The sequence below is a fragment of the Pygocentrus nattereri genome, chromosome 21 (assembly GCF_015220715.1).
Source record: "Pygocentrus nattereri isolate fPygNat1 chromosome 21, fPygNat1.pri, whole genome shotgun sequence".
Lineage (NCBI taxonomy): Eukaryota > Metazoa > Chordata > Actinopteri > Characiformes > Serrasalmidae > Pygocentrus > Pygocentrus nattereri.
In genome coordinates, this window is record NC_051231.1 from 10,024,215 (window position 1) to 10,051,342 (window position 27,128).

General features: G+C 39.5%; 1 protein-coding gene across 3 annotated transcripts; it reads right to left on the minus strand.

Annotated features, from left to right (window-relative positions):
- Positions 1 to 26,833, minus strand: slc6a6b (solute carrier family 6 member 6b). 3 transcript variants are annotated; one of them, XM_017713345.1, is made up of 14 exons: positions 21,324 to 21,334; positions 18,218 to 18,447; positions 17,595 to 17,729; positions 14,651 to 14,885; positions 12,898 to 13,030; positions 11,158 to 11,292; positions 10,869 to 10,972; positions 10,619 to 10,743; positions 8,907 to 9,019; positions 5,433 to 5,570; positions 4,593 to 4,695; positions 3,762 to 3,862; positions 2,575 to 2,745; positions 1 to 596 (listed from the first exon to the last, which is right to left on the minus strand). In XM_017713345.1, exons 1-14 carry the CDS (start codon positions 21,332 to 21,334, stop codon positions 441 to 443), a joined length of 1,890 nt encoding a protein of 629 aa, XP_017568834.1. In that variant the 3' UTR covers positions 1 to 440. The 3 variants fall into 3 exon arrangements, with proteins under 3 accessions (XP_017568834.1, XP_017568835.1, XP_017568836.1); XM_017713346.2 differs by lacking the exon at positions 21,324 to 21,334 and adding an exon at positions 26,615 to 26,833 and having other exon boundaries at positions 441 to 596; XM_017713347.2 differs by lacking the exon at positions 21,324 to 21,334 and adding an exon at positions 23,650 to 23,781 and having other exon boundaries at positions 441 to 596.
- Between the last annotated feature and the right edge of the window lie 295 nt (positions 26,834 to 27,128).

Consider the following 27,128-nt stretch of genomic DNA (forward strand, 5'->3'; position numbering starts at 1 on the left):
GTCCACAAAAAAATACTGTAAGTCAGGATGAAAGTGGCATTTTCTCTGGGTACACATCATTTATAAACAGTATAAACATTTAGGATTTTTTTTTGTCCACTCCAATAAAAACATAATTTAAATTATTTACAAACCAAAAAAAAAAAGACTGATAGATATTTTTGAGCGATTTGTGATCATCAACAGTAATAATAGCAAAATAATAACATTATGATAAAAATAAAAGCAGAGACAGATAAAAACAAATGTAACTTCCTCTGTAGAAAACAAAAAGGACTCCTAGTGCAGATACAAACGTGTAAACCTGGTCCTACGACTATATATAATTATATATATATATATATTCATATATATATATACATATATATATATACATATATATATACATATATATATATGTTTATAATGGAAAGCATATTGAATCCTCTCATAGAGAGTGCTCACATCATGGTTTCTACAATAGTGTGGGTGGGCTTGATTAAGCCATTGTTCCTGTTGGGGTCCAGAGGATTTGCCAGCTCGGTGTTCTTCTGACGGTACTCTTGGGGGCATGAACTCGCCCCTCCTCGCACCGGGGCCGCCACCGCCTTAATCCTCTGTGCAAAATGAAAAACACAAAAGGTTAGAAATGTTAGATGACAGAGGGTTATGTGTTAAGCCTCATAGCGAAACATTAAAGCCAAAAAATTAAGCATTAAACTGGCATACAAACTTATATAGTATACATAGAAAAACATAGAAATACATAGAAAAACACATTTCTTTTATATACACAGTGTTCAAATGTGCTCATATGCTACAGTGCTCAGGGGTTTTAGTGTACAATACTGCACAATAGTGAAGTAGAAAACTTTCACTTAACCTTCCCCATTTTGCTTCAAAACAAATGTGGGGACACTAATCCAAACGAAGTTCTGTTAAAACCAGAGATCTCCCAACCTCATTCGGAGTTTCAGTTAGTGAACCTGGTCATTATCGCTGGTTGTTATAACTTTTCTGTTAAATACAAATGAATAACTGGAGCTTGGAATGTAGATAGTAAACCAGACTTCTTGTATTTTGAGAGTATCCCAAGTCGACTTCTGAGCAGTGTATATGCATTTCGCTGCTATCAGAACAAAACCTCATATCTTCCAAATGGTAACTTTACAGGAGAAGGAAAAAACATACTTTACTTTCAATGTAAGTCAGTGGAACCAGACTTTTTACCAAGTAATTTGAGGCCTTTTCTTTTGTTCCATTCATCATGAAATTTACGTGCAATGTAAAGTGCAACAGGTACTTTCAAATTATATCAAAAACTGAAAAGCATGATGATATTAGAATCAAAATGCCAAAATGTATCAGCATTGAATATGTATTAAGATTCGACAGATATGTCTATAATTAGACATTGATGATGTATATTAAACACCAGGCTGTTGTGCTAATGTGTGCATTCTATTTATTTCACTGCAGAAATATATTGATATATTTTGTAAGTGAGAATAACACATCATCTACAGAAAACAAACATTTTATATATATATTTCCCCCCTATATGTTAAATTCATCATATAAACAGCTACACAATGGTGCATTAAAGTGTACAGAAGTGTGTTATCTGTGTTCACTTTTTTCACTTAGAAAATCAACAAAACAAGCAAACATTTGCATAAGATATGGAAGGGCTTGCTTTAGGCAAGCCATGCAGATTTGTTCAAATACAGTAGCTCATCCAATATCTTTGCTAACAAGATTGCATTCTGGGTTGAGCTATATGCTGTGCTTTAATCCATGCTGAATTCATAGTGGTAGTAATGAATGTAACTGAACTACTGTTTGCACGGTATTAGTTTTATTGGAGGAGGTGGGGAAATTATTAGCAGTGTTAGCGATTTTAGTCTAGTCCACAGTCAAGAAATACAGAAATAACCATGTCTGCAAATATCCCATTAAATTCTGTGAAAAATGGGTTTGCACTTTTTCTTAAGCATTCAATAAGTATTTACTGCCCTGATCTGTTGTCCTACCTCAAGTGTACAACTCTGAACATTAAAACATATAAAAAGACAGAAATAAGTTTGATTTTATTTGGCAAAGTTGACTGTGAACTGTAAATCCCAGTCAGGTAAGGTTAAACAAGATTACCCTTAAATGAATTGTTTGGACATGTTTGTTTTTGGTGGAACTGCAGTCAAGTAGCCCCTCCCATTTCTGTCATTTGTACCTAAATTTTGAGCAACCTCACCTCCCCGCGTAAAACTACTGCAATGCAATAAGCACTTATAAGAGAGGAGTGGCATGGTGAAAAATGGGAGCGACAGAAACATGCCCAAATTTTGTTTAACTTGTGATAATACAGAAACGATTTGCATAAAATATTAAGTGTGACAGTTGAACCAGGCAGACGATGCAAATGTTCTGGTCAAAAGTAAAATGCGTCTTCATATATCATCAGGTTTAATAATTAAAGTATCCCAAACAAGGCAAAGCTACTCTGCGCTCAGTACAACCTTTAACCTGGAGCGTAACACAGTGAGCAGACTTTGTGGCATTTGCTGATAGCATATTATAATGCACTGTAACACTTACCTCAATGAGAGGTCCGTCAGACTGGATGATCTTTATCACAACCACCATTGGTATACAAATCATGGAGGCGAGGGCGAGGGTCCAGCCGACTCCAATGGACCAATCAGGGTACTCATAGATTTTGTTGTACGTCAGAGGCTTGTATTTGACCAAGGAGAAGATGAAACATCCCTGGAGAAGATGTGAGAAGAAGATGTTGATATAGTTTTCAAAATATCTTATTGAGAATGTCAATCCAGATGGGTTCTGTAGAACTGACTGGGTGATGGAATGGCATTTTCCAACATAATCTCTATCTACTGCACCTGTAGCACACGGTGAATTACAATGGAAAATAACTTTGAATGTGCTTCCATGTACTTGTTAAAAAACAACTGAGTTAAATGTCACTTTTAATGAAAGTCAATGGGCAAGTGTTTCTGCACAGGTTATGCTGAATTCTGTACTCTTGTATTCTTTTAAAGAAATGGCCAACACTAAATGCCATTGTCTTTAAATAGGTTAGAAATTCTGGCACCAGAGAGAACTACTAACCTATTAAATCAGTGGCTTTGTATAGAACACCATGACCACCACTGAAACACAATTTATATGTGTGAGAAAGAGAAAAGTTTACTTTTGTAACAGATAATGTGCCATGTTAACCTTTGAAAGCAGCAAGACGATTGGATGAACAAACAATTCACTTTTTCCCTTTTATACTGTAGACAGCACTCTTACAGGGGGAAAAGTGCATTCCTGCTCCCACAGAAACTAATCCTATGCCCATCCTCAACTCCCCATTCATCCTTGCTAGCAGGCAGATGGTCACTCCATCTGGACCTCAGCACTGCAGCAAGCAGAAAGGCGGATTTTCACAGCAAATCCAAAGCGGAAAAGTGCACCAGCGCTATAGTTTTGAGGCTGGAGTTAAAGGAGGATGGGTGAACTGTGTCACATGTCTTTTGAGGTATTTTGGCATTCGTCTCATGCATAATGTAATGCAACTCATTTATAAAAATTAATAAATAATAAAAATAATTTATTAAATAAATTTAATTATTAAATTTCAGTTGGTTAACATATCTTTGAAGTGGATATTTGCACTAGAAGCATATAAACTAACAAAAAACTGCCTGAATACACCTCACTTTCTGAATTCTGCCTTTTTTTAAGTGAACACAAAAAACAAATGGGAAAACACTCACCACACAAAGAAAAGGCGTGATTACAGTCCAGCACCACTTCATCCAGGGGTTTGGTCTGTAGCCAATCATGTCCTCAATTGCATCATAGAAATTATCAGCGCCTAAATGGAGAAAAAAAAGTCTGTTTTGTCATATTACATAACCACACTTGGCCTGACTCTCAGGCAAACGCATAATGATGTGATTCAGACGTATTATATACATGGACTGAGTTCTGTTGGCAGTGGATAGGTCAAGTAGGAGAGATGGGACGGATGCATGTACATGTAGAATGTAAATGAGTTTGCTGTGATGGAAATAGTGAGGATGCCTAACTCTCATAAGAATCATCATACACTTAACAATTGAGCTTAGTAAAGGATTAGTTAGTAAAATAGGAGAACAAAGAAAAAACATCTATTAAACAATCCACGTTTTTGTTTGGATTATCAGTTATTTTAAATATGTTTTATTTCTTATTTTGTACAACCTTTAATTTAAAAAGTAAAACTGTGCTTTATTTACATTTTAGTGACTCCTTTCTTTTATAAACAGGACATCAAACAATGCCATACCATGCTTATATGATTTTTACAATGTCACATAGTGTTTTTCGTTGCAAGGGCCCAACTGATTGCCTGATTTCTTTCTTTATGACTAAATCTGAGCGACCAAAGATGAAGCTATTTACTTTCACTCTGTCTAACACTTATCTTTCAAAAAAGTGGTGCCCAGTATTCAGATATTCACAATAATGGTCAGCTTCAGTAGTCATTTCTTCATTACTGTTTGCCTCAACGCCAATAGATAATTAAGTGATTCTCATTTACAAAAGTCACTTGTCACACTTACCGTAAACCCAGGCTACTGCAATACATTCAAAGAATGCAACCCACAGAAGGCACACACCACTGGCTGCATAGTAGTCAAAGAGTTGAAACACATACATGCCACCCTAGAAGAAGAAAAAGACAAAAACAGGCCCTTAACCCATAAACTGATGTCCATATTAGAAAAGCAAAGACAATGCAAGGCTGTCCAGGCCAGTACCATCTCACAGAGGGGTGGGGGAGAGGCCTAAACAGCTGAGCAATAAAACAACAGTTATGGGGTGGTGCATTCAGAGGTTATATGACATGTCACGGATTAAAATATAGGCTACTGTAAGTCTAGGAAAGCAAAGGCTAAAAGCATGAAACTGTCAAGTTCTTCACTTCTGGGGCTTAGTGGTCAGACACTACATATAGAGGACACTGTCAGTCCCAGCTAGATCTCCTAGTTTAGCAATGAGATTCCGCTTTTGGCCAAAGCAGGACAACATAACCATAAAAAGGCTTTGCCGGAGAGATAAAGTCTGGGGAGATATCAAAGTACCAAAGTGAAGCTATTCTTACTTGTGAAGGCTGAAAGTTTGGCGGATGGTCATGTGATACTTCTTTGACACTAGTTATAATACAAGTGGAGACTGGGCAAAATTTATGTTTAAGATCAATCTAAAACCTTGGACTCAGAATAGGAGTGAAAATTTTCATCCGAAACTTATTAGTCAGAAGAAGCATTGTGCTAAAAATGCAAGATTTTGTTCCAACAGCAATGATTTGTTTGGAATAAGTGAGTCATTGATTTGTGGCTTTGATTCATTAGAATACTGTTCTACCAAGTGAAGAATCTTGGTCAGAACATTGTACGTACCTCAGTGACCATGGTAAGTCCCAGCAGGTAGCTCACAAAGCATACTATAGCTATAAAGATTTCTCGACGGTAACCCTTCCGTAGGAAGGATGGATACAGATCCACCAGTGATGTGATCTGTCCTTCCACTTCGACAAACTGTAGGAGTGAAACAAAATGAGAGTGTCAGGTCATTTCATGGATACTGAATGGTCATATGCTTAAATGTATGGTTTCTGTATGGTTCAGTGGTATCACCAACAGGTGTTAGATCCTTTACACTTTGTTCTTTAACCCCTTAAAATTCCAGGCTTATTACATACAGGCGTATCATTCAGTAACTACAGGGACTTCAATGCAAACTGGCTGGGCTATTCTTAGGTTATAGAAGTGTGTAATAAATCCTTGGGCCTGCTGGTGGGCCCTGGCCAAGGGGTAAAGGGATCAAAATTGAGTTGTTTCTAACCCAACCCTTGGCAACTTGTTCTATCATGATTTGTGTGGTTTTAAATGGTATATAACAGTGAGGCATCTGAAATACATCAGCTCAAGAGATTTTAATTGTGTAGCCTAAAATTAGTTTTATAAAACAGAAAAGTCTCTACTCTTGCTGTGGCTTCCTTGCTGGCTATTGGCCTCAACTACACATTTCTTGTACTGTACATGGACTTGATGTTGCCCAGTGAAGCTATTCTAATTCCATTTCAGAAAACCAGATTCAATTTAACGGGGCCAGCACCACGCCCAGCTCAGTAGCTTCCCTGGACTAGTGAGCCCCACTGACTTAGCACAGTGTACAGTTTCACCAGGACAGTGAAATGTGATAGTATAAGCCCCCAGCTGACGCAAGCCTGAACAGTTGCCAACAAAATGTTTTTTTTTCTTTTCCTCTTCAATCATAATTTGACCCTGTTCATGTTGTTATTTGACAGAGTAATGTTTTATATTCCATAATTATATGTGTCTATTAAAAAATTAATCTGAAAGTAATACTGAAGTATAACTATAACACTCATTTAGCTCTGCTTTTATCCTGTCAAAATGTTACACTTACAGTCATAGAAAAGTTTGAACACCACTAAAGTCTCTAAAGTACACAAACTTGAATTTCTTATTTATTTGTATTTGATTGCACCAATTTCTGTTTTGCTTAAGTTAAAAAAAATGTGCCATAACTTTTGCACCTCACATTTTGTTTCATTTTTTCTGCAATGTATTAAAGTCAGCAAATAAACAGTAATTGTGCAGAAGTGTGTCCTTTGAAGAGGATGTGTGAACTTATTTCCACTTAGAAAATGAACGAAACAGGCGAAACAATTTGACGAGGGACGCCCAAACTTTTGCGTACGACAGTACATCCATCATGTAGGCTAACTGGAAAACAAAACCTCGAGCACGTCAAATGAAGAGTTGATCAAGACTTCAACTGCAGCACAGAATACACTTAAGACATCCTGTGGCTTATAATAGCTAGCATGGCATTAACTGTGCTAATGGAACTTTTATTCATTCAATTCTGGACAGACTTTTAGCTACATGCTCTTGGTATAAATTCCAAATTTGCTCTAAAGCAGGAGTGTTAAAACCCAAGACTGAAACACAACTGTCATCACAACAATGAGTTAATAGCTGAATAATGACTACACTTTTCTGAATGTATTCAGTAATGGATTCCATCACAATATTAAAAAAAGTAACATATTCAGAAATTATTTACAAAACGTTTGGAACACAGCTTGATAAGTCACACAGGAATTTACAAATTGACTTGTCCTTTAAACAAATTTACACAAACCTTTCAACAATATTTAAAGTCTCATGGTCTGGGTCTGTCCACTACTGTCTCATGAATTAGGCAAACTTCTCAATATTCCAATAGCTAAATCTTGCAAATCAGACTATAAAGAGAGCAGCTATATGATTTTGAGTCAGTTACTGTTGTATGCAATTTGCCCTGACACGCACATGCAAGTCCAGTACAACACAGATGCTAAGCTCATCACTTGTGAACATGTCCACTTCTGTAGAGACAATTCAGTTCAATCAGCCCAGTTCAGTAACATAGATTAATAATTGATCATCACATTGATTTATCAGTCTACTCAGGCTTTAACAGAGCTCAGTAGCGCTGAGATTAATAACTGATCACATTGATTTATCAGTCTACTCAGGCTTTAGCAGAGCTCAGTAGCGCTGAGATTAATAACTGATCACACTGATTTATCAGTCTACTCAGGCTTTAGCAGATCTCAGTAACACTGAGATTAATAACTGATCACATTGATTTATCAGTCTACTCAGGCTTTAGCAGAGCTCAGTAACGCTGAGATTAATAACTGATCATCCCACTGATTTATCAGTCTACTCAGGCTTTAGGAGAGCTCAGTAACACTGAGATTAATAACTGATCATCACACTGATTTATCAGTCTACTCAGGCTTTAGCAGAGCTCAGTAACACTGAGATTAAAACTGATCACATTGATTTATCAGTCTGCTCAGGCTTTAGCAGAGCTCAGTAACACTGAGATTAATAACTGATCATCACACTGATTTATCAGTCTACTCAGGCTTTAGCAGAGCTCAGTAACACTGAGATTAATAACTGATCACATTGATTTATCAGTCTGCTCAGGCTTTAGCAGAGCTCAGTAACACTGAGATTAATTGATCATTACATTGATTTATCAGTCTACTCAGGCTTTAGCAGAGCTCAGTAACACAGATTAATAACTGATCACATTGATTTATCAGTCTACTCAGGCTTTAGCAGAGCTCAGTAACACTGAGATTAATAACTGATCACATTGGTTTATCAGTCTACTCAGGCTTTAGCAGAGCTCAGTAACACTGATATTAATAACCAATCACGTTGATTTATCAGTCTACTCAGGCTTTAGCAGAACTCAGTAACACTGAGATTAACAACTGATTGCCATATTGATTTATCAGTAGTTTTCACAGTATTTATTCATTTAGGTAATATTTTCTTTTAGTCTTACTTCATCCAGTATATTGGATAATAAATTTGAGTAAAACGATGATAAACCTTAAAACTACTCTAAAATGTCAGACAGGGTGGTAAGTATAAACATATACTAAATTTCGATGTAATGTTTACATGTTGAAGAAGGAAAGTAAATCAGAAACATTTCCAAGTCAACATGCTGTAAAATAACAGCACGAAATATGAAGATAGTAAATAATAAAATTCTCTTTTCTTTCTTTTACAGCTCAGATTCTATTTCTTTTATAGGTAACAGACAGACACACTATATAAGACTCTTTGTACTTTGTACAATTTTTCATGCCAAATACTTATTCTGTGCTTTTTATCTAAAATAATTTCACAGTACTGTGGATTTTGTAGGACATACCTGTGGTGTAATTCAGGTACATCATTTTAAAATCAAAAGTATTGCCTTAAAATGTAAAATCTGAATATTCTAAACAGCTGAATGCCATCCCATCCCAACCCTGTTCAGGATGCACTGACCTGACTGTCGAGACCCAGTAGCAGAAGCATGATGAAGAAGAGAATGGCCCAAAATGTAGGCAGCGGCATCATCGTCACGGCTTTAGGGTAAGCAATGAAGGCCAGGCCAGGACCTAGAAGAGTAGAGAACAGAGAGGGGGAAGGGAAGTGGAGAAAGTCCAATTAGTCATGCTAATCAGCTGCGCATTTTGATCCATGCTGCTACATCGCGCACAGCAGCACAGACCAAATCGAGACATAAAGAAAAATTGCGAGTAGATCCTAGACGTCGAAGCAAAATAGCTGCCAATGTCTAGAGCCACAAGTGACTTTTCTTTAAAACACGCTTTGGTGTGTAGTTAGCATAACTAGGCAAGAAACGTTGCAACAGATTCATGAGCAGGACATCACAGAAAACTCAATCATGTAAGTATTGTAACAGTACTACTCAGATAACAACAACAACATACATAAATAGGAAGCCAAAAAGCTTGCTAATCTAGCATAGCAAAACCAGTTTAGCAAAAAACATTGAACAACCACAAACACATAGCATTGTTTAGCCTAGAAATATATCAACAGGAAAACAGCCAAACAAATGATATGATGTCCAGGTACGAAATGAGCTTCCCTCGGGGTTTCTGCTTTCGCAGCGAGGCAAGTTCCTGTCCTCTCCCAAAGGAATGCCATTTAAAACAAGCCCTGTTCACTGCTTACCTTGTGTAGTTTAACCAAATAATATTTTCAACACAGTCATACCAAATCTCTCGAGAGAGACTCCTGTGGCTAAGCATGGCATTAATCACGTTCTTCTGCAGAGCATTCCGTGTAAGTTTAAATAAGATGTGCTCTATAAACACGACGATAAAGATTTATTCTTTATACACAGCATGTAGGCCAGAGTCTCCTCAGAGTAAGGTCAAGGCAGAAACAGCATTGCAGAAGAACTAAACAATGAGAAAAGTTAGCCAGTGAAACAGGAGCTCAATCAGTCCACCTCGTTAGTCTACCACTGCAAGGAGAACCAGAAGAGGAAGTAGAAGAGTTCTAAAACGTAATGGAGAGAGCATGCGGAATGAAGAGCTTGATAATTGAAGATCTTGACAACTGTCCAATATTGTCTACAGGATGGAGGGAAAGAACCAATAGAGTCCGCATGGAACAGAAGCCAAACGTTACAAATAGAGAGCTTAAAATAAAAATGCAGTAAATGCATAAAACAAAAGAAGCCCAGGGTTCCCAAAATTTGACCTGTGAATTTTACAGTGTTTGTTTAATAAACTTGCACAAGATGTTTCTTGGTAAGTTTCACCCTCGATAGCTGTAGAAACAGGTTTGAGCTGTTTCGACACTAACTGTAGACTCTTCATCATTAGTGGACTGGACAAGATCCAATTTTGCTCACTTTTCCCAGGGTCTCCATGCACATTCTCTCAACACATTTCCATTGTTTGTTTGGCGAATCCAACCAGAGGGAAAATCGCTCCCAGATGATGTATTCCATTAAATTCTTCGCTTGTTTGTTTTAGCAATTTGTGTGTCTTGTCAAGGAGTGTTTGGCGAAAATTTCAAATTTGAAAGCTGCCATTTTATAAAACTATTTCATGCCGATTTCAACTTTGGCGTCTCCGATTTTGTCGTTGTTGTTTTCTACAGGACCAAGTCTTTTGGATTTTTTTTTTTTTTATTTGAAGTAGCAGTGCCCACCATCACTGCTACTTTTACCCTCGTACCTGACTCTGCCACATCGGCTATGTCCACCCCTTGCTCTTGTGCCATGAAGCCCAGGACGGAAAATATTGCGAAGCCAGACACAAAACTGGTACCGCTGTTCAGGCCTCCCAGCAGCAAACAGTCCCTATGTCACACATATGTCATGGAGCTTGTTAATTAACACAAAAGGAACCTACGTCCCCACTTTTTTTTTTTTTGCCCGTTGACTGGACTAATCCCACGCGTCATACCCCTGGGCACGGAGCTCACCTGTAGCAGTTGTATTTGTACTTGTTGTAGCTTCCCAGTGATGTCATCGCTCCAAGACAAATGGCATAGGAAAAGAAAATCTGCGTCCCTGCATCAATCCAGACCTACACAAATGTGAGAAACTGTAAGGCTAATGCTGATAATAAATGACCGATTTGTTGACTATCCAGCAAATTCCCACTGCAAATTACTGTTACAGTCTTCAATGTAATATGGATAACATGCTGAGAAGATGGACAGGAATGATATGAAAAGTGTAAGAAAATATAGCAGCTACAAGAAGTCTTACTTCAGGATCTTCGAGGCGGGTGACGTTCGGATACAGATAGAACTTGATGCCTTCGGCTGCCCCAGGAAGAGTGACACCCCGGACCAGGAGGACAATCAGCATGACAAACGGAAAGGTTGCTGTGATGTACACGACCTAAATGGAGAGAACATGGAAATGCAGATTAGACTTACTGTGTACAGCTCTAGGAAAAAGCTTTGTTCAATGCTGAACATTAAGGTAACACGCCAGTATTGGGGTGCATTATAAAGTGCTTATTACGCCTTCATAAACCAGTAATTGGTCATTTATTGGTAGCTTATTACTACATTATTAAGCAGTAACTAACATGAACTAAGCATTTATCAAACATTTTCATTAGTGCCTAATAGTTTAAGCAGCAAGTAGGGTCAGTGAAACAATGTCCAGTGCACTTTTATTGTGTATTACATCATAATCTTTTGCACAATGTTTTATGTACTTATTATGATACCCTTATTAAGCCTTCTCAAGCTAATAGCTAGTTACCAATGACTATTAATTAGCCTGATTAATTAACAACATTATTAATCAATAAGGTGAATCACACATTCCAGAGCATTTGCAATACTCTTATTAAGCCTTACAGAGTCCAAATCAAGGCCAAGGAAAATTGGAGATTTAAAATTTCATTGTATGCATTATTTATGATAGATATCTTAATAATAAATTAATAAAAAATATTAGCATATAAACCTGTCTTAGTTCAGCTGGGCATTTTGGCTTTTGGAAGCAAATGCTATTACAAATGTTGGTTACTTATGAAGCACTGGCTTTACAAGGCTTAATCAGAGCATTATAAGTGCTGTAAAACATGTTTAATGTACCCTGCACCCAATTATTTAACACACTTCTGGTTTGTTACACTGGCATTCTCCCAACATAGACATTATGTGGAGGGAGTCTAAATTTAACAAAGGTTCCTCACACTTGCATGTCTAATAGTTCTATAAGGAAGTAACTATTCGAAGCTTCTTAAGTGGTTCTTCTAAGGTATCAAATAATCCTTTTTAGTACTTTTCTCTTTAAGAAAGTAGAAGAAGCCACTAAAATCTGTTATTGGAGTCAATGTTTTGAAATTATCAAACGTCTGATAGCTTCATTTCTTTAATAATGTGCTTTTGGCAAGGACAACCAATTCTAGATTTGAGTGGTCATCCAAAAGTGACCACAGTGCAGAGGACCAGACAGCTAATTACATTAAATACTTTTGCTGTGACAGACATATTTTTACAGGATCATTTGCTTTCCAACCACAGTTGCAGAAGACATTTCTGTAATTCACTGAGGAGGCAAAACTGTCACAGCTATATAGAAACTATTTTGCTGCAAGTAATGTAATCATGTTGTGGGCAAAGAGAAATCTGAGTTGACAGTGTGTTGGCAGGCAGCTGCTGTGATGTTTACAACCAGGGGAAATGTGCACCAAGTCCAACGATCAATAAATGGGGATTTAAGCCACCAGACAGGCGGCTTTAGATTGAGTTTGTGGCCAGCTGTCTGCCGGTGGTTGCTCTGTCTACCAAGAACATGTTTGCTGTCAGTATCTTCGACATTAATCACTGGGGAAAAATTATGTTTGTGTTCACAACGTCGGCTGCAAGCACAGCTAGTCAGCCAGTAAAAGATAAAGGAAAGTAAACTTAGCATATTGCATAACAGTTACACAGAATTGAATTAACAAAAATCTGTGATATTGATTCATGATCATCCACAGCTCACCTTCCCTGTAGACTTCACGCCTTTCCAAATGCAGAAGAAACAGATGACCCAAACGCCAAGGAGACACAGAGCCAGGTCCCACTTGACAGGGCCCACGTTGTCGATGCCGTCAGAGATACTGAGAACGTTGCGCCTGCAGGGTAACATGAGAAACTCTTGAGCCATTTCAAGAGGCTTCTCTTCAGATAAACAAATATCATGTACGCCATGACCACTGAGCAGGACAGGTCTGAATGGATGTTTGAGTACGAATCAAAACAACCGATGGAGTCAAGTGGAAGAGGCAAGTTTATGACCTCAGCACCAGCTTCAGCCAGTCTCGTCCAGCCCCTTTACTATGTAATTACTTTATGCAAGCTGACTAAAACATGCCGCTGACTCGGCCTGGCAAAAAGGCCTCGTTGAGTTGCATGGTTGTAAAGGCAAGGTTGACAAAGGTTAGTGAGGTCACCTGCTCTTTGAAAATATGGCACATTATCAGCATCTTCAATGGTGTAGCACTTTATACTGAGGTACTCTTAAGATTCTATGCCTGCCCAGAAGCCACTTGGACTTGAAGCATGTTTTAGAGTAAACAGTTTTGAAAACAGAACTACACCAGATCCATAAAACAAGAGGTAGATTTTAGTCCTTCAAGGTACAAACAATGTAAATGTCCAAAAGTGCACTCTTAGGCTGTACACTACACAACTTTTAAAATCCTAGAGTTAAAACAAAGAGCATCACAAACTTAATGTTGGTTTGTCACAGAATTTATTGTCTGTTTGTCATGAGGGAGCTCACACTAGACAACCGAAGAAAAAAATAATACACATAATAAGTCTGGGCTACGAGTAAGAACTCAAACTCCCAGATCTCCTCATATCACATGACACAAACAAAGCTAATCTTATCGGACCTGTTTGTGCTTTAATGCACAGCGAATGCATAAACTGGGGATTACTTTGTGGTGATGAGTGCTGATGCAGTGAGACCTGGAGGAATATTTCACTACAAACTGGCAGCTGAGCTAAAATGGTAGAGTGCTTTAATGTCTGGATCCAACATTATAAACATGATAATGGCTCTTATCTGCCTGTGTTTTACATACAGCTCCTCTGTCTCTGCATTATGCCGTTCATGTGCATTTCTTCGCTTCTCCACTTTTCTAGCACTTTTCTAGCTCTGATTTGTTTGAATAACTCATTGAATAAATCTCTGACCTTCTCACACTACAGGTCATAAATATCAAACGTTTCATAATATCAGATAATATCACTTCAGAGTTTGATCAGAGGGCTGAAGATTCACAGGTTTCTCTGAGTGCTGTCAGTCGAGCTCCCAACCAGAAAATTGCTTCAGATTGTGAAAATTTCTCAAATGGGTCTAATCGAACTTAAAATCGGGCAAAACACTGCAGTTTAGACCCAGCTTTAGCAAAAATGGTCTTGAAGTAGAAGAAAAGGTTCTTAGCACAATTTTTGTTGATACGGTTCTTTACAGATCCATATACAACAGATTTTCCATCACAGAGAATAACCTTTATCAACTGCTTCTTTATGTGTTCATGGTTCTATATGTTGATGACATAACCTTTTGGAAATAGAAAAGAAAAAGGCTGGAATCAAGCCTGGTGTATTGAATCAATGCAACTTTAAAAAAATGTATGTGCAATTATGTTCCCTACCCTACTAAACATGTACCACCTACCGACAGCATTTGTACCACTTTTTTTGAGAGTGTAATGAGACCAACCTTATATTCAGATACTTACTCCCAGAACTCAGTGACTGGCGAAGTGAAGTTGGTAGCGTTTGCGGCTGCCCAGAGGGTCTTGTTCTTGCGGAGTGTATCCTCTACACAGTTTTCTGTGTTCCATGGATTATTGCAACTGGCCCAGGGAAGCTCCGGGTGAAAGCACTGGAACAGGTAGTACAAGCCCCAGGCCAGGATGACAATGTAGTAGATGTTCAGCAAGGAAACGATCACAATGGAAGCATAGCCGATACCTACATGGAAACATCAACAGTCATTAGAGTTATTATCACCACGCTGAGCTGACGGTGGATGTTTTTGATAAGAGATTCATTTTCCTGAGAAACAAAACATCAACCTCTTCTTGTCATTCACTGTGTAGCAAAAGCTGCCATTACATAAAATGTTTTGCTCCAATGAACCACAAAAAATTGGGAAACAGGGTCCCCATATGAATGAGGAACAAGCATCATTTAGAAGACTGAATTGTGCAATGGGTACTGGTCCTAGAGGTCAGCAAGTGTTGCTTGTGTTCATTCACAGCAGGACAAAAGCTGAAATTGCTAACCATTTGAAGCCTGAACATATTACCAGAATCTTTCTATATGATTGAAATGTAGTTATGTAATTACATAGTAATTACATGGTTACATAACACATTCAGTTTACATTTGTTTATAGAGCGATTGTTTCTGCATATTTAAATGTCAAAAATTATGGCAAAAATGATTATCTGTAGTTTCCATAAAACAGGCATGTCAAACTGGGGCTCTTCCCGGGCAAAGTACTGCAGAGATTAGCATTTATGCACATTTAATGCTCTGAATTCAGTTCATGAAGGCCCTAATTAGCGGATGAGCTGAATAAGGTGTGTTTAATGAGGCACCACGCTGAAGTCTGCAGTGTTTTGGCCCGCAAGCACTGGACCCTGACATGTCAAAGCAGGACATTATATTGTGAAGCACATAAATGAAAAGGTGGTTTCTTATCTGAAAGAGCACAAGTTATTCATACATAGTCATAAATTGCAGCACAGTATCCTATGTTGACTTTATGGAGAAAGAAGCCACGTGATCTGGTGTGGGCGACAGATAGAGATGTCTATGTAACTGACTTCCTTTTCACCCCTCAGATCAGGTGAGCTGCACACAAGATGCCCCAGTTTATCACTGTCGGGGGTGTTTGCCAGCTGTCAGTGTTTGTCTCAGGTTGATGACTCTTCTGTTTCAGCAGTTGTGCTTCTTGTCCAACAAACTAATTAACAGCTGCTGAAGGTTTTCTGCCCAACCCTTGTTATTTCCACTTGGTAGCCAACATGGAATATTACTGTGCAAACAATGCAGCACGTAGCAAGGCTGCCTGTGCTTCTGACAGGGAGGGTTAAGCTGAAAAAGTTGGATGTGTGGACTGTTGAATCAGAACTCTGTACATCAGAATGTAAACTGAATGTTACTGTAATTAATTGTGCAACTATGTAATTACAATGTAATTATACATTTAATTTTGTTGTTACATTTGAATGGTACATTGAATGAGAAGTGTTGACCTGAACTTGTCAGTACAGATTGTAAACCCAATGTCAATGTACTTCCCGGCAACACTACGCAATTACTATATAATTACACACTCTTTTTTGTAAATACATTTGAGAGCAAAACAGCAACAGAAACTCTTGCATGTATTTCAATAGAGAACCTTTTTGAAGAGATTGACATTGTAATAATAGCAGAACCCTTTTTGGTGCTGTATAGAACCATATACAACACATTCTCCATTAATCTGAGGACCCATTTCACTTGCAAAGCATCATTTAAGCATAAAATGGTTCTATATAGATCTCACGGTTCTCAACAGAACCACAGCCTGTACTAAAGAACCCTTTAAGAACGTTTTTAAGTGTGTAAGGGCTAAACTTGGACTATGGTGAATGCTTTTTCCTGCTGAAGCTTTCCTACGCAACTCTAGTTATTTCCACTAGTTAACTAACCTGAAACATCACTGTGCAAACAAAACAGCACGTAGCAAGGCTGCCAGTGTGACTGGCCTGATTCAAAATTAAACTCCTGTAGCTCCTTTAAGCAGCCAGTGGAGTGAACAGAAATAACAGCTTGCTGACATTATGGTTCATCGTGACCAACTTTGCCATATAAATAGGATATCTGGCCTACAATAGTGCCTGACGGTGAGAAGAGAAGAGAAGAAAAACATAAATAACAAGAAATAACAGCCACTGTCTGTTGCACTTCTCTTTCCTGGTTAAGGTAACGCTTCTTCTCAGGCTAGATCTCATTGCTAGTCATCTCTTTCATGTTATGCTGCTCTGCTGCTATGGCAACACTGAATTTAGCACACTCTGTACGCTGCACGCCTGGGCCTCAAGGACTGGGTGCAAGCGTTTGTATGAGTAGGTGCAACCGAACACACTCATCTGAGCCTGCATTCTGAAAGTATGCAAAGCGCATCGGTATCGGTCAGTTTGATGTGTTCAGGAAATTACTTTTCATCAGATTAGTTTCAGCCAGCCTAGATTTCTTTTCCGAGGCAATGTGAAAGCAGAGAGATGTGAGAAAACAGCCTTTCAAAGCCATTTATCCGCTGCCTTTTGAAATGGACAGTGATTTACTGTTGTAAAACCTTTGTAGGCCACAAATACGGATAGATCATGTTGGGAAATATGCCAGCATCCTCTGTTGGGAACCGTCTCCAGCTGTTGATTTCTTCCCTTATTTGTTCTAAAGACCTATTTCCTGCATGGCTCAGCTCCTGAGGAAAAGGTGTGGACATCCTTACTGCATTGACTTATCCTTTATTGTCTGAAAAGCAACTGAATTACAAAATTTGCCGCATTGAGGTATTACCCAGCTTCCTATTTTGTGCTCATAGGTAACACACCGAAAGCTGAAATGAGCAGGTGCAAGATGATGTTCTACTGTATTCCATTTTATTCTAAAGTGATGACTCACCGGTAAAGATGGGGCAAAGTTTTTCCCAGCAAGTGATTCCACCCTGAGAGGTGAACTGGCCAAGAGCCACCTCCAGGAAGAACACAGGTAGGCCTCCACCGAAGAGGAAAATGAAGTATGGGATGAGAAATGCACCTAAGCGTGAAGAAGAAGACAAGGTAAATCTTTACAAGTGCGTTTAATTCTGCTAATCATTAAATCCCATTAACTATGTGCACAATGATTGACTATGAGCTCTAACTGAACCTCAGTCAACCATTACAGCGTGAACCTGTAACACATCCTCTTTTTCTACGCTTCCTGTGAGAGTAATCTCAGCATGCATGTTTCTCCAAATATGGGCTTCTGAAGCTCAGATGACTGATAGAGCAACTCTTGAACCGTTTCAAGCCATGCAAATGTATCTTATCACTAGAGCTACTGCATGATTCAAAATGTTTAGATCTTGAACTCGGATTCAGTATGAATCTTTCAGCAGGTTGGATAAACATAATACCACACTTCATGACAAGTTCCATTAGAGCAGAATCAACTCGGTTTGAACCACAACGTCGAACGTTTCTTTCATAATTATTTCATGGCTTGGTGTCTGAGAATCTTGAGATGTTGGAACGTTTACTCACCTCCACCGTTCTTGTAGCAGAGGTACGGGAAACGCCAGACGTTTCCTAAACCGACGAAGCCTCCGGCCACAGACAGGAGAAAGTCAAGCTTGCTAGCCCACTTCTCACGCTGAGGGTGTTTACCCTCGGCCTCGTCCTCGGGTCGAGTGCCAGGGCTTTTTCCCGGGGAAGGCTTCAGAGTGTCTTTGTGGAAGTCTTTCAGACATTGGAGCTTCTCTTTTTGTGCCATGCTGTTGAGGAGAAAGCATAATGGGCTTAAACTTTAGGCTTATTATTTGGTTAGTAATCTCAAGGCTTATTATCCTGTAATGCACATTATTTACTAACACATCTTAAACTAACATGTTAATTGCTATCCGGATGGACTGAAGTCTGACAGCTATTTTGTCGTCATTTTGTTGTATTTTTCAAACGTAATTGCAAACTTGAGTGTATAATTACAAGGTAGTTACACAGTTATACAACAATTACATGTACATTCTCTACTGACAGGTTTGAGTCTGTGTTTGATTTTTATGTTACTTTTAAAGTTTAACCCTAGACGTGGAGTTATTATTGTCAATGTGTTGTACTTTTCAAATATAGTTGAAACTTGAGTATACCATTACAAGGTAATTACACAACAATTGCATTTACACTCTCTATCAACAGATTTGAGTTTGCGCGTATGATTATTTTAAGCCTGAGAACCTCAACCCCTAGACGTTGAGTTATTACTGTCACTTTGTTGTTTAATTATAAAATTAAAGGTATAATTAAATAGTAATTACATGGCTACAAGATAAATTACATTTGGATCTGCTTTACATCCTGTATCAGCATGTTTGGGCCTGCAATTCTGACTTTTTTTTTTAAGCCTGAGGTTAAACCTTAGAAGAGCCCTTAGTTATTATTGTAATTTTTTGAAGTATTTAAACATAATAACAAAAATAAATGTAGTGTAACATAGTAATTGCATAATTATTACTTTTGCTTTGCATTTTGAATTGACAGGTTTGCATCTGCAATTATTGGTTTGTTTCAATGCCAAACAATGATAGACATTGGAAACAAGGTAAATAGTGTTTTTTTTTTGGAGAGCAAAACAAGACAACTTTCATCAGATTCAAAAGTTTGGAGGCTGCATGTTCAACACAGTGTCTCCATTTATTTTCATGAGCTCTTAGTCAGAAATACTTACACAACACTCTTTTCCTCACCAATAACTAAAGCTTAAAGAATAGACAGATAGGAGGCGCAATCAGTTGCAAACTTCAAACAGACAGTATCACTGATGTGTGTAGTGAAGCCTCAACAAATCAAATGTAGGCCAAACATAAATGATAAATTTCCAGCGTCTGCAAGACCGGAAACCTCTGCATGGAGGTGGCAATTAGCTTTGGTAAGAACGGCTCTTGTAAAGCTGTGATGAGGTTTAACACAGGAACTCGACTATCATGCGCTCAGAGTGAAGTGTTAGGCTGCCGTTTGCATCGCTGGATGTTGCAACCAGACCGAGATCAGATATAACTGCTTGATGGACACGTCAGAGAAACAACACAAATGAGAACCTCATTGAAGCTGAGCATGTGCAACATGTGTTTGGTTTGCTCTGTCTCTTTAATTAAGACAGCGTTTATGTGTCAAGACGCTATTCAAAGAGGGAATTGTTATTACTGGCTCTGGGTGTCCAGTTTCAAAGCATGGGCCAAGAAGCACTGTGGAGCAGCCCAAATGCACTCCCCAGGAGCCAGATTGCAATGTCAGAAATGCTTTGGCGCCCCTCAGCCCAGCTCCTTTTCAACTTGGCATGGATAGAACAAACTACAGCCCCCTATTGCAAGGTTGCGCTTTTAAACATAGCTCAGATTTAGAGCTGACTTATTTTATTTTGGAGACATGCAAATAAATTCGAAACCTATGATAGGTCTCAGACTCTCTCACTCGCACATCCGACCCTAAGTAGGTTTCTATGTCACCTCGTTCAAAGTGACAGCAGAAGAGAAGGAAGAAGAGAGGAAGAAGCGTAGGGAAAGTGGAAAAATACAACTTCCAAGGCCTAACAGACAATGAGGACATCTAGCTTGAAAGCATACTTAATACTCTGACTATTAACATTCACGAGATGCAGAGAGTCGAATCACAGTGACCCTTTTGCCAAGGAGTCGAATTCGATATATAGCCCAACACTGGACACCAATGCCCTTGATGTATAAGTCAGCCTCTGCTTTTACTTCAAGTATTCTTTCATTACCTATTCATTGTGGGGAGTCCTCCAGATCGAGATAAGGGCAATGAGTTTTGTGGAAAGATAACTCTGAATGGAAAAAAGGCTGCTGTTAAGACAAAACATTACGCTGTGTTTACTAAATACTGCTCTGTGAAGCACAGCGAGGTAGTTTCAATGAATTTGCACAAAAAACATTACAGATACTGTCCAGTTACACAACTGATGAACTGCAGTGTTGAACGTGCACATGACAAGTGGTGCTCATCCTCATTTGCAGGGTTAAAACTGTACATTTCAGAGGCTTAACAGCTTTCTACAACTGAAACACATTACATTACATAAGCGAGTGAAATCCTTCAGCGCTGATATCCTGTGTCCTTGCTCGTTACTCCCAAACTTGTTTGGCAGGGAGTCAAAAGGAGACCACTATTAAGTACTGGCAATGAAAAATGTGGACATATTACTATCAATTCTGTTAAAACACTAATTTCTTAATACTATTTGTAAACTTCACTTCTTGTAAGTCGCTCTCGATAAGAGCGTCTGCTGAATGCTGTAAATGCAAATGTAAATGTAAATGAAAACCGCCATTTTAGCATTTTATAAAGAATGGACCAATAGAAATCATCCAAAATTGCGTAGGTTCATCTGCATAAAAAAGCTAAACTACAGTCCAGTATTCTGTCTTGAGATGAGTAGGTATTATTATACAACAAAACAGAAAGCAAACTTCAGATTTATCCATTCAGGTTCAAAATACAACCAACACCAACTTAACTCAGTCAAATTCCGAGCAGTTCAGTTCAGATTAGTAATTAAATCATTTCCTCCTAACAACTACACGTTTCAACACGGCGTCATTCAACAAGTCATTCAGTCACAGTCCCCTGCACTTACATTTCCTTCATGGCTGTTAGTTTGGTGAGGAGTGCCACTCTCTCTCTGTTGTCACCATGCCTCGGCTGCCACAGCCTAAATGTCTATGCAGCTCAGAGTAAGCCCAGATTGACAGCGTGACCCGCCCCCCGAACTAAGACAATTAAATGCAATCAGCAGATTGGGCTTGGCTTTGGAGCTGGGGTGGGAGGGAGGGGGGTGGGAATGACATAGACCAGGACAGTAAATTTCCACTCCCCAAAAGCGATAGCAGGATGCCTGTGACCGTTTGCTTTGCATGTGCCGTGTCCACTTGTGGTAATCTGAGCCGCAGACTTGGACTCACCAAACAGGAGCGATGGGACGGCCCGGGGACAGCAACCCCTCACCTCTGTTTCATTTCAAGGCCTGTCTATTTAAACCTGCTGTAGCTCTTAATAGCTTTTCCAGTAACACTGGGCGGCTTGGCTAAGCATATAACATAAATCCAAGAACAGAAGATTCCAGCGTGTGGCTATCACTAAGAATTTGGATTCTAAATATAAAATGGGAGTTGATTATTAATGTAGTTAATGACTAATAACATGATTACAATGCATGAATAAGCTGTAGTGATAATGAATCCGGGTCCACTTTGGTGTGGAGGTTTTTCAGGCTAGCTGAATAAATGTGTACTCTGAAACTGGCCTAGGCAAGGTCCAGTGCATTTGCATAGGCGAAGTGTGGCCGATGACAAAACAGCCATTGTATGTGTGGAGCCAGCCTTTTTCCTTCCAAGAAAAAAAAACAGACATGCTGTTGGAAACAGCCAAAGCAGTGGGGCCTACTTAGAAAGTCAAAAAAATAAATGAAATATATTATAAAAGATATATTTTATGCACCATCAAAAGATGTCAAGTCGCTTAGAGTCATTTGATAAAACATCTCAGGTTTCCTGCCTGACCAGCAAGCGTACTGCTCCCTCTTCAGTTCAAAACAAGAGGCAAGAGTCTGTTAAGAACGCTCCAGGAAGCCCCTAATTAGAAGTGATTTGCGCTGTTAAAGTTATAGGTCAAGGAATCGGCTAAAACGTCAAGTCACAACAGCTCCTCTTAGTTCCTCCTCACTGCATGCTGCCGTTTTGGGGCTTTTGGAAGCCGTGAAGGACTTAGTCATGCAACTGAATGGCTAGCTCTGTGGTGCTGGCCACTGGGAGAGACCAGGTCCGGCATCCACGTGAGGCTCCAAGGCTCATTACGTAACCGCTATTTTAAAACCATGTACATTTCCTGCGGGTGTGCGTGTTAAACTCTTTCCCCCTCTTTTAATATATTCATACATTCACACAGTGCCCACTCACATGCTTCCGAGTGTTGACCACAGACTCCAGGGTCTTACAAGGGGAGACATGAAACCTGGGCAACATGCAGATTTGGGCAAACTCTTAGCTGTAACTGACAACAGCACTGACTGGGGGACGTGATCTGTGCTGGTTGGGTAAACTCCAGCGCCCTTTGTCCAGCTTCCGCTAGCCCTCTCCAGTTTACACCATCAAATCGAATGCTAATGATAATGTAAACAAGGCAAGGGCTTAAAATGGACCAATTTTGGCCATTAACTAAATCTTCTGGAAACAGAGGACACTGCCCTTGCGTCACAGATAAGTCAGGCTAATTCCTCCTCTGCTTTTTTCTTTTTTCTGGGGAGGGATTCTCACTGAACTCCCTTCTTAAACAAAGAAGAGTCTTTTTTTTTCAAACAAAATAGAAGAAACTGGATTAGTAGTACTGATTAGTATTGATATGTTAGTTGACTTACAAAAAAATCAGTGAAGGTTAGTCTAGCAGTACATAAAACACAGATAAAGCCAGAAGATACATCAGCCTTTGCTGCCTTCCCATTGCAAAATCCAATTCAAGTCACAAGTAACCTTGGATTCCAACCTCTAATGACCCAAAACTGCATTGCCCATGACCCCCTTCTTGTTTATCATCCCTGTGATGGCACATGGTTAGACCTTGTGCAAACAGAAATTGCGTGGTTAGTGTAGTAAGAATCAGTTCAATTATTACCAAAATGATAAATGGCCTCCTTTATTTTCTTTGCATGCTCTTAACCTGAAGCAAAAATAGCGGCAAGTTCTGCAAATCCCACAAAATCAAGATTAATCCATCACTGTCAACTCCAATATCAGGTATCTTGCTGTGGCCACCGAGAACTTCCATTCTTCCTGAATCTATCATTACACTAATGTGATACTAAGCTGCTTCTCTACCAGAACACGGTCAAGCCAAAAGCCACCAAGAAGATGCCAGAAAGGAAAGCAAGTCTAGCTCGCCTGATGACAAGGCATTCTTTCAGGGATTACCTGTCACGGTCTACCTCGTCTCCTAGCGAAGACGTGGAGTCAGAAGCGGCTAGATGGTCCAGCTTGACTTGAGTTTTTCACGCTTGCCAGAAGGAGAATGCAGCCGAAACCATGCCAGTGCAAGAGTAGGGGTTCTTGCCACATTGTTGGATAGAGGGGCAACCCTTAAATCGTCTTGAGGGCAGAAAAAAGGAGGGGGTTCTGGTGATGGGGGAGTGGACCTGGACTCTTAACACTTTTGACTCATTCATGCCAAAAAGAAGAGAAACACACAGAAAACAAGTGGGAGGAGATGGATGATTCCCCAAGATGATATAGGCAGTGGGGGAGCTTACTACGTAGGACACCTATATGCACACTCACTGGCATTTAAAGCTACTTTGAATGGTAACTTATGCAGGTGCATAAACACGGAAAACATGGCCTCTAGGATCAGCAAACTATGTTGAACTCTAGAAATGAAGTTCAAAGTCTACCGAGTGGCTATTTCAACCAGGCAACTGCAGGACACTATGTTTGCCTTTGTTTGGCTGAAAATGCACCATCATCTACTTCCTCTTTCATTGCATTTCCTCATTTAGATAAACTCCCCGCAGTCCTGTATTGGCTTCTTGTCACTTATTCGCTATGCTGAGTTACTGTTTGCATAGCACCAGAATTAATGCAGAAGTTAAGCATCTGGGTCGACAAACAACTTTGCGAGGTTTAGATAAGTAAGGTGAATGTTAGTAATAGACTATTACAAAGCCCATTACTGTTCCTCTGGCATGGATACGGAAGAACAACAACAAGAAGGTGGGCACTTGCTTTGACTTTTAATCTTGAAATCAACAAGCTAAGCATGCACAGGACCTGCACAGCCCATCGCCAGGATACAGGAATGGCAAAGTCATTCTTATTGCTATGGAAGGCTCACTGGATGGCTAGGATGCAGAAGATATCTGATAGATAAGGTTAGAAGCCCATTAAAGAATCCCCTTGAGAGGAATGGATGTTCTAGCTTTTAGGCCGAAGGTTATTCAATCAAACACTGATTCAGTCATTCGAAGCAAGTGTCAGCTGCAGGCTAGTTTCTGCAAAAGCTTCCACAACAAATTGTTTGATTTGCTCCAAAAAAATACAACATAGACAAAAATGGTTCGTTGTGGAGAAACTTACCAAGATTTCAATACCGTGTTGGTGATGGGAACCAGGAGTTGCAAACACAATACACAGCCATTTTATATACTTTCAAAACCAGCAGTGAACTGACACATCTTCTGACTGTTTTGGTAAATGCAAATAGAAGTAAATCTAAAAAAGCACAAGTTTGTCCTTCTATGTACCTCTCTACCATACAAGTGTAATAAAATTACACGTTTTCATTGCAAAACTATCATAAAACAATGATTCAGGTATCAGGCAGCTTATTCTATGGCAAAGTGTCATACTATAAAGGTTTTTTTTTATGTCATGATATTTAAAAGAAAGTAAACCCACATATAAAAAACACTATCAAAACAATGAATTTAATCATTTGTATTCAGTATTTTGCACAAAATCCATTTAAACAAGACTAATGATTCTCTGTTTGTAAAAACATGCTGTTTCTAAGTGTTTAAGCACTGACGATGTCCACGATATGCTCAGAAAAGCATATCGCGATAAGGATATATACTGTCACATTGCCCAGCTCTGTATTCACAAGCATTTCTCTGAGGGAGCTTTCAAAGACTGCGATCTCTATCATCTCCAACCTCCACCACTGCGAACAGCTCTGGTTCTGTAGGACGGGGCATTTAAGAATCAAACCACTCTGAATCACTCTGTAAACATCTTAACCATTTAAGACCGAAAAACCACTGCAGTTCCCCTTTAACGGTCATCGCCAAGCTAGATCCGAAAAGGGAAGTCGCTTGTGAGACAATGTTGAACATTATTTTTTCCCCTTTCCCACCCGTTTTCCGACAAAGCCCGCCCACCTGCGATAGGATTGGCTACTCAGTCGTTTTCCTGCGCTACGATTGGCTAACGGTGCTCACTCGCAAGCAACGCGCAGCAGCGACGGTTGCTACGGTTACGCGAACGACTGTCAACAGACAAATGGGCGGGGCTGCTCGTGAGCACGAACTATTAGCCAATCGGAGCTGGCCTTGATGGAAAGCGGTGGGAAAAGAAATAACTCCGTCGAAACGGCTGTGACAGTTCCCTTCACAGCGCTACGAATACAAAACGTAGAAAAGAAGCGTAGGTCTGTGTATCATTACAGGAATTTTTGACGATATTTTTGAAGAGCAAACAGCTTCACCTCGCTACGGAGTGAAGGTAACACTAACTGGAAGGGACTTACCTAGAAAACAACGCAGTTAACGGTTATCCGAGTTAGAAGCGTTACCTCCAAGTTCACTGACGTTTCCGACACTATAGTTTTGAATTTTAGGGGGTTTTTTCTTTCTTTTATCTTCCGCAGAGACCACCCTAACAGGGATAAAACCGTCCAAGTGAGACAAGTTGCAGGTTTTTGATTAAGAAGACCAAAACATGACCGTATTTGCACCCGAAACTCGTCTTCCTGTCACTGACTGTCAACAAAATGTGTTCTGCTGCTTACCCGCTATTAGCACGATAAACAGCGAAGCCGTTGGGCAGCAGATTCTGAAAGTTTTAAGCAATCAAAAGGAAAAAAGCTGACAACTCATTATCTATTAATATTAACCGTAGTCGGTAAAAGCGTATTATAAATTAAAACAAACATAAGTAACGTAGTTAAAAAAAAAATAAAAAAAAAGAAAAGAAAAGAAAAAAGTGATACGAAAAAAACAAATAAAGTCACTTCCTGGACCCCCTGTCAAATTTACAAGCAGGTGGGAGAACTCAAATAGCCCAAATAAATGAAAATACACAACACTTAATCTGACTACCGCTATTAAAACTAAAAAAATAGCCTGGATATATGTTTTATGATGAAGTGCCCCGTATTCCTTACCTCAGACTCTTCTCCTGTTATTCCTTCAGAAGTGACTCTGGTCTCTTGTGTGTGAGTGTGAGTGTTTTGTGCGGCGCCTGGTCGTTGAATGAGGAGCCGTGGCGGTAAAATTTAATTTATAAGCTCTTTCTTTCTGACCTTTGTCTCTGAATACGGGTGACCATTAGACAGCAGCATGAGTGGAAAAACACCGGCCTGCCTCCAGTACAGCAGCAGCAGCAGCAGAGCGGCTTCTTAAAGACGCAGCGCCCCCATCTACACTCATTCACACACACACGGCTCAGCGCGCGCTCAGCTCGAGCAAACGCGCACGCGCAGCAGCTCCGCGGCGCTCACACGGAGGCAGACAAGTTTTAATTACATTTAAAAGACAAAATTAAAGAATCTATCTGTCTGTCTGTCTATCTATCTATCTATCTGTCTGTCTGTCTGTCTGTCTGTCTATCTATCTGTCTGTCTGTCTGTCTGACTGTCTGTCTGTCTGTCTATCTATCTATCTGTCTGTCTGTCTGTC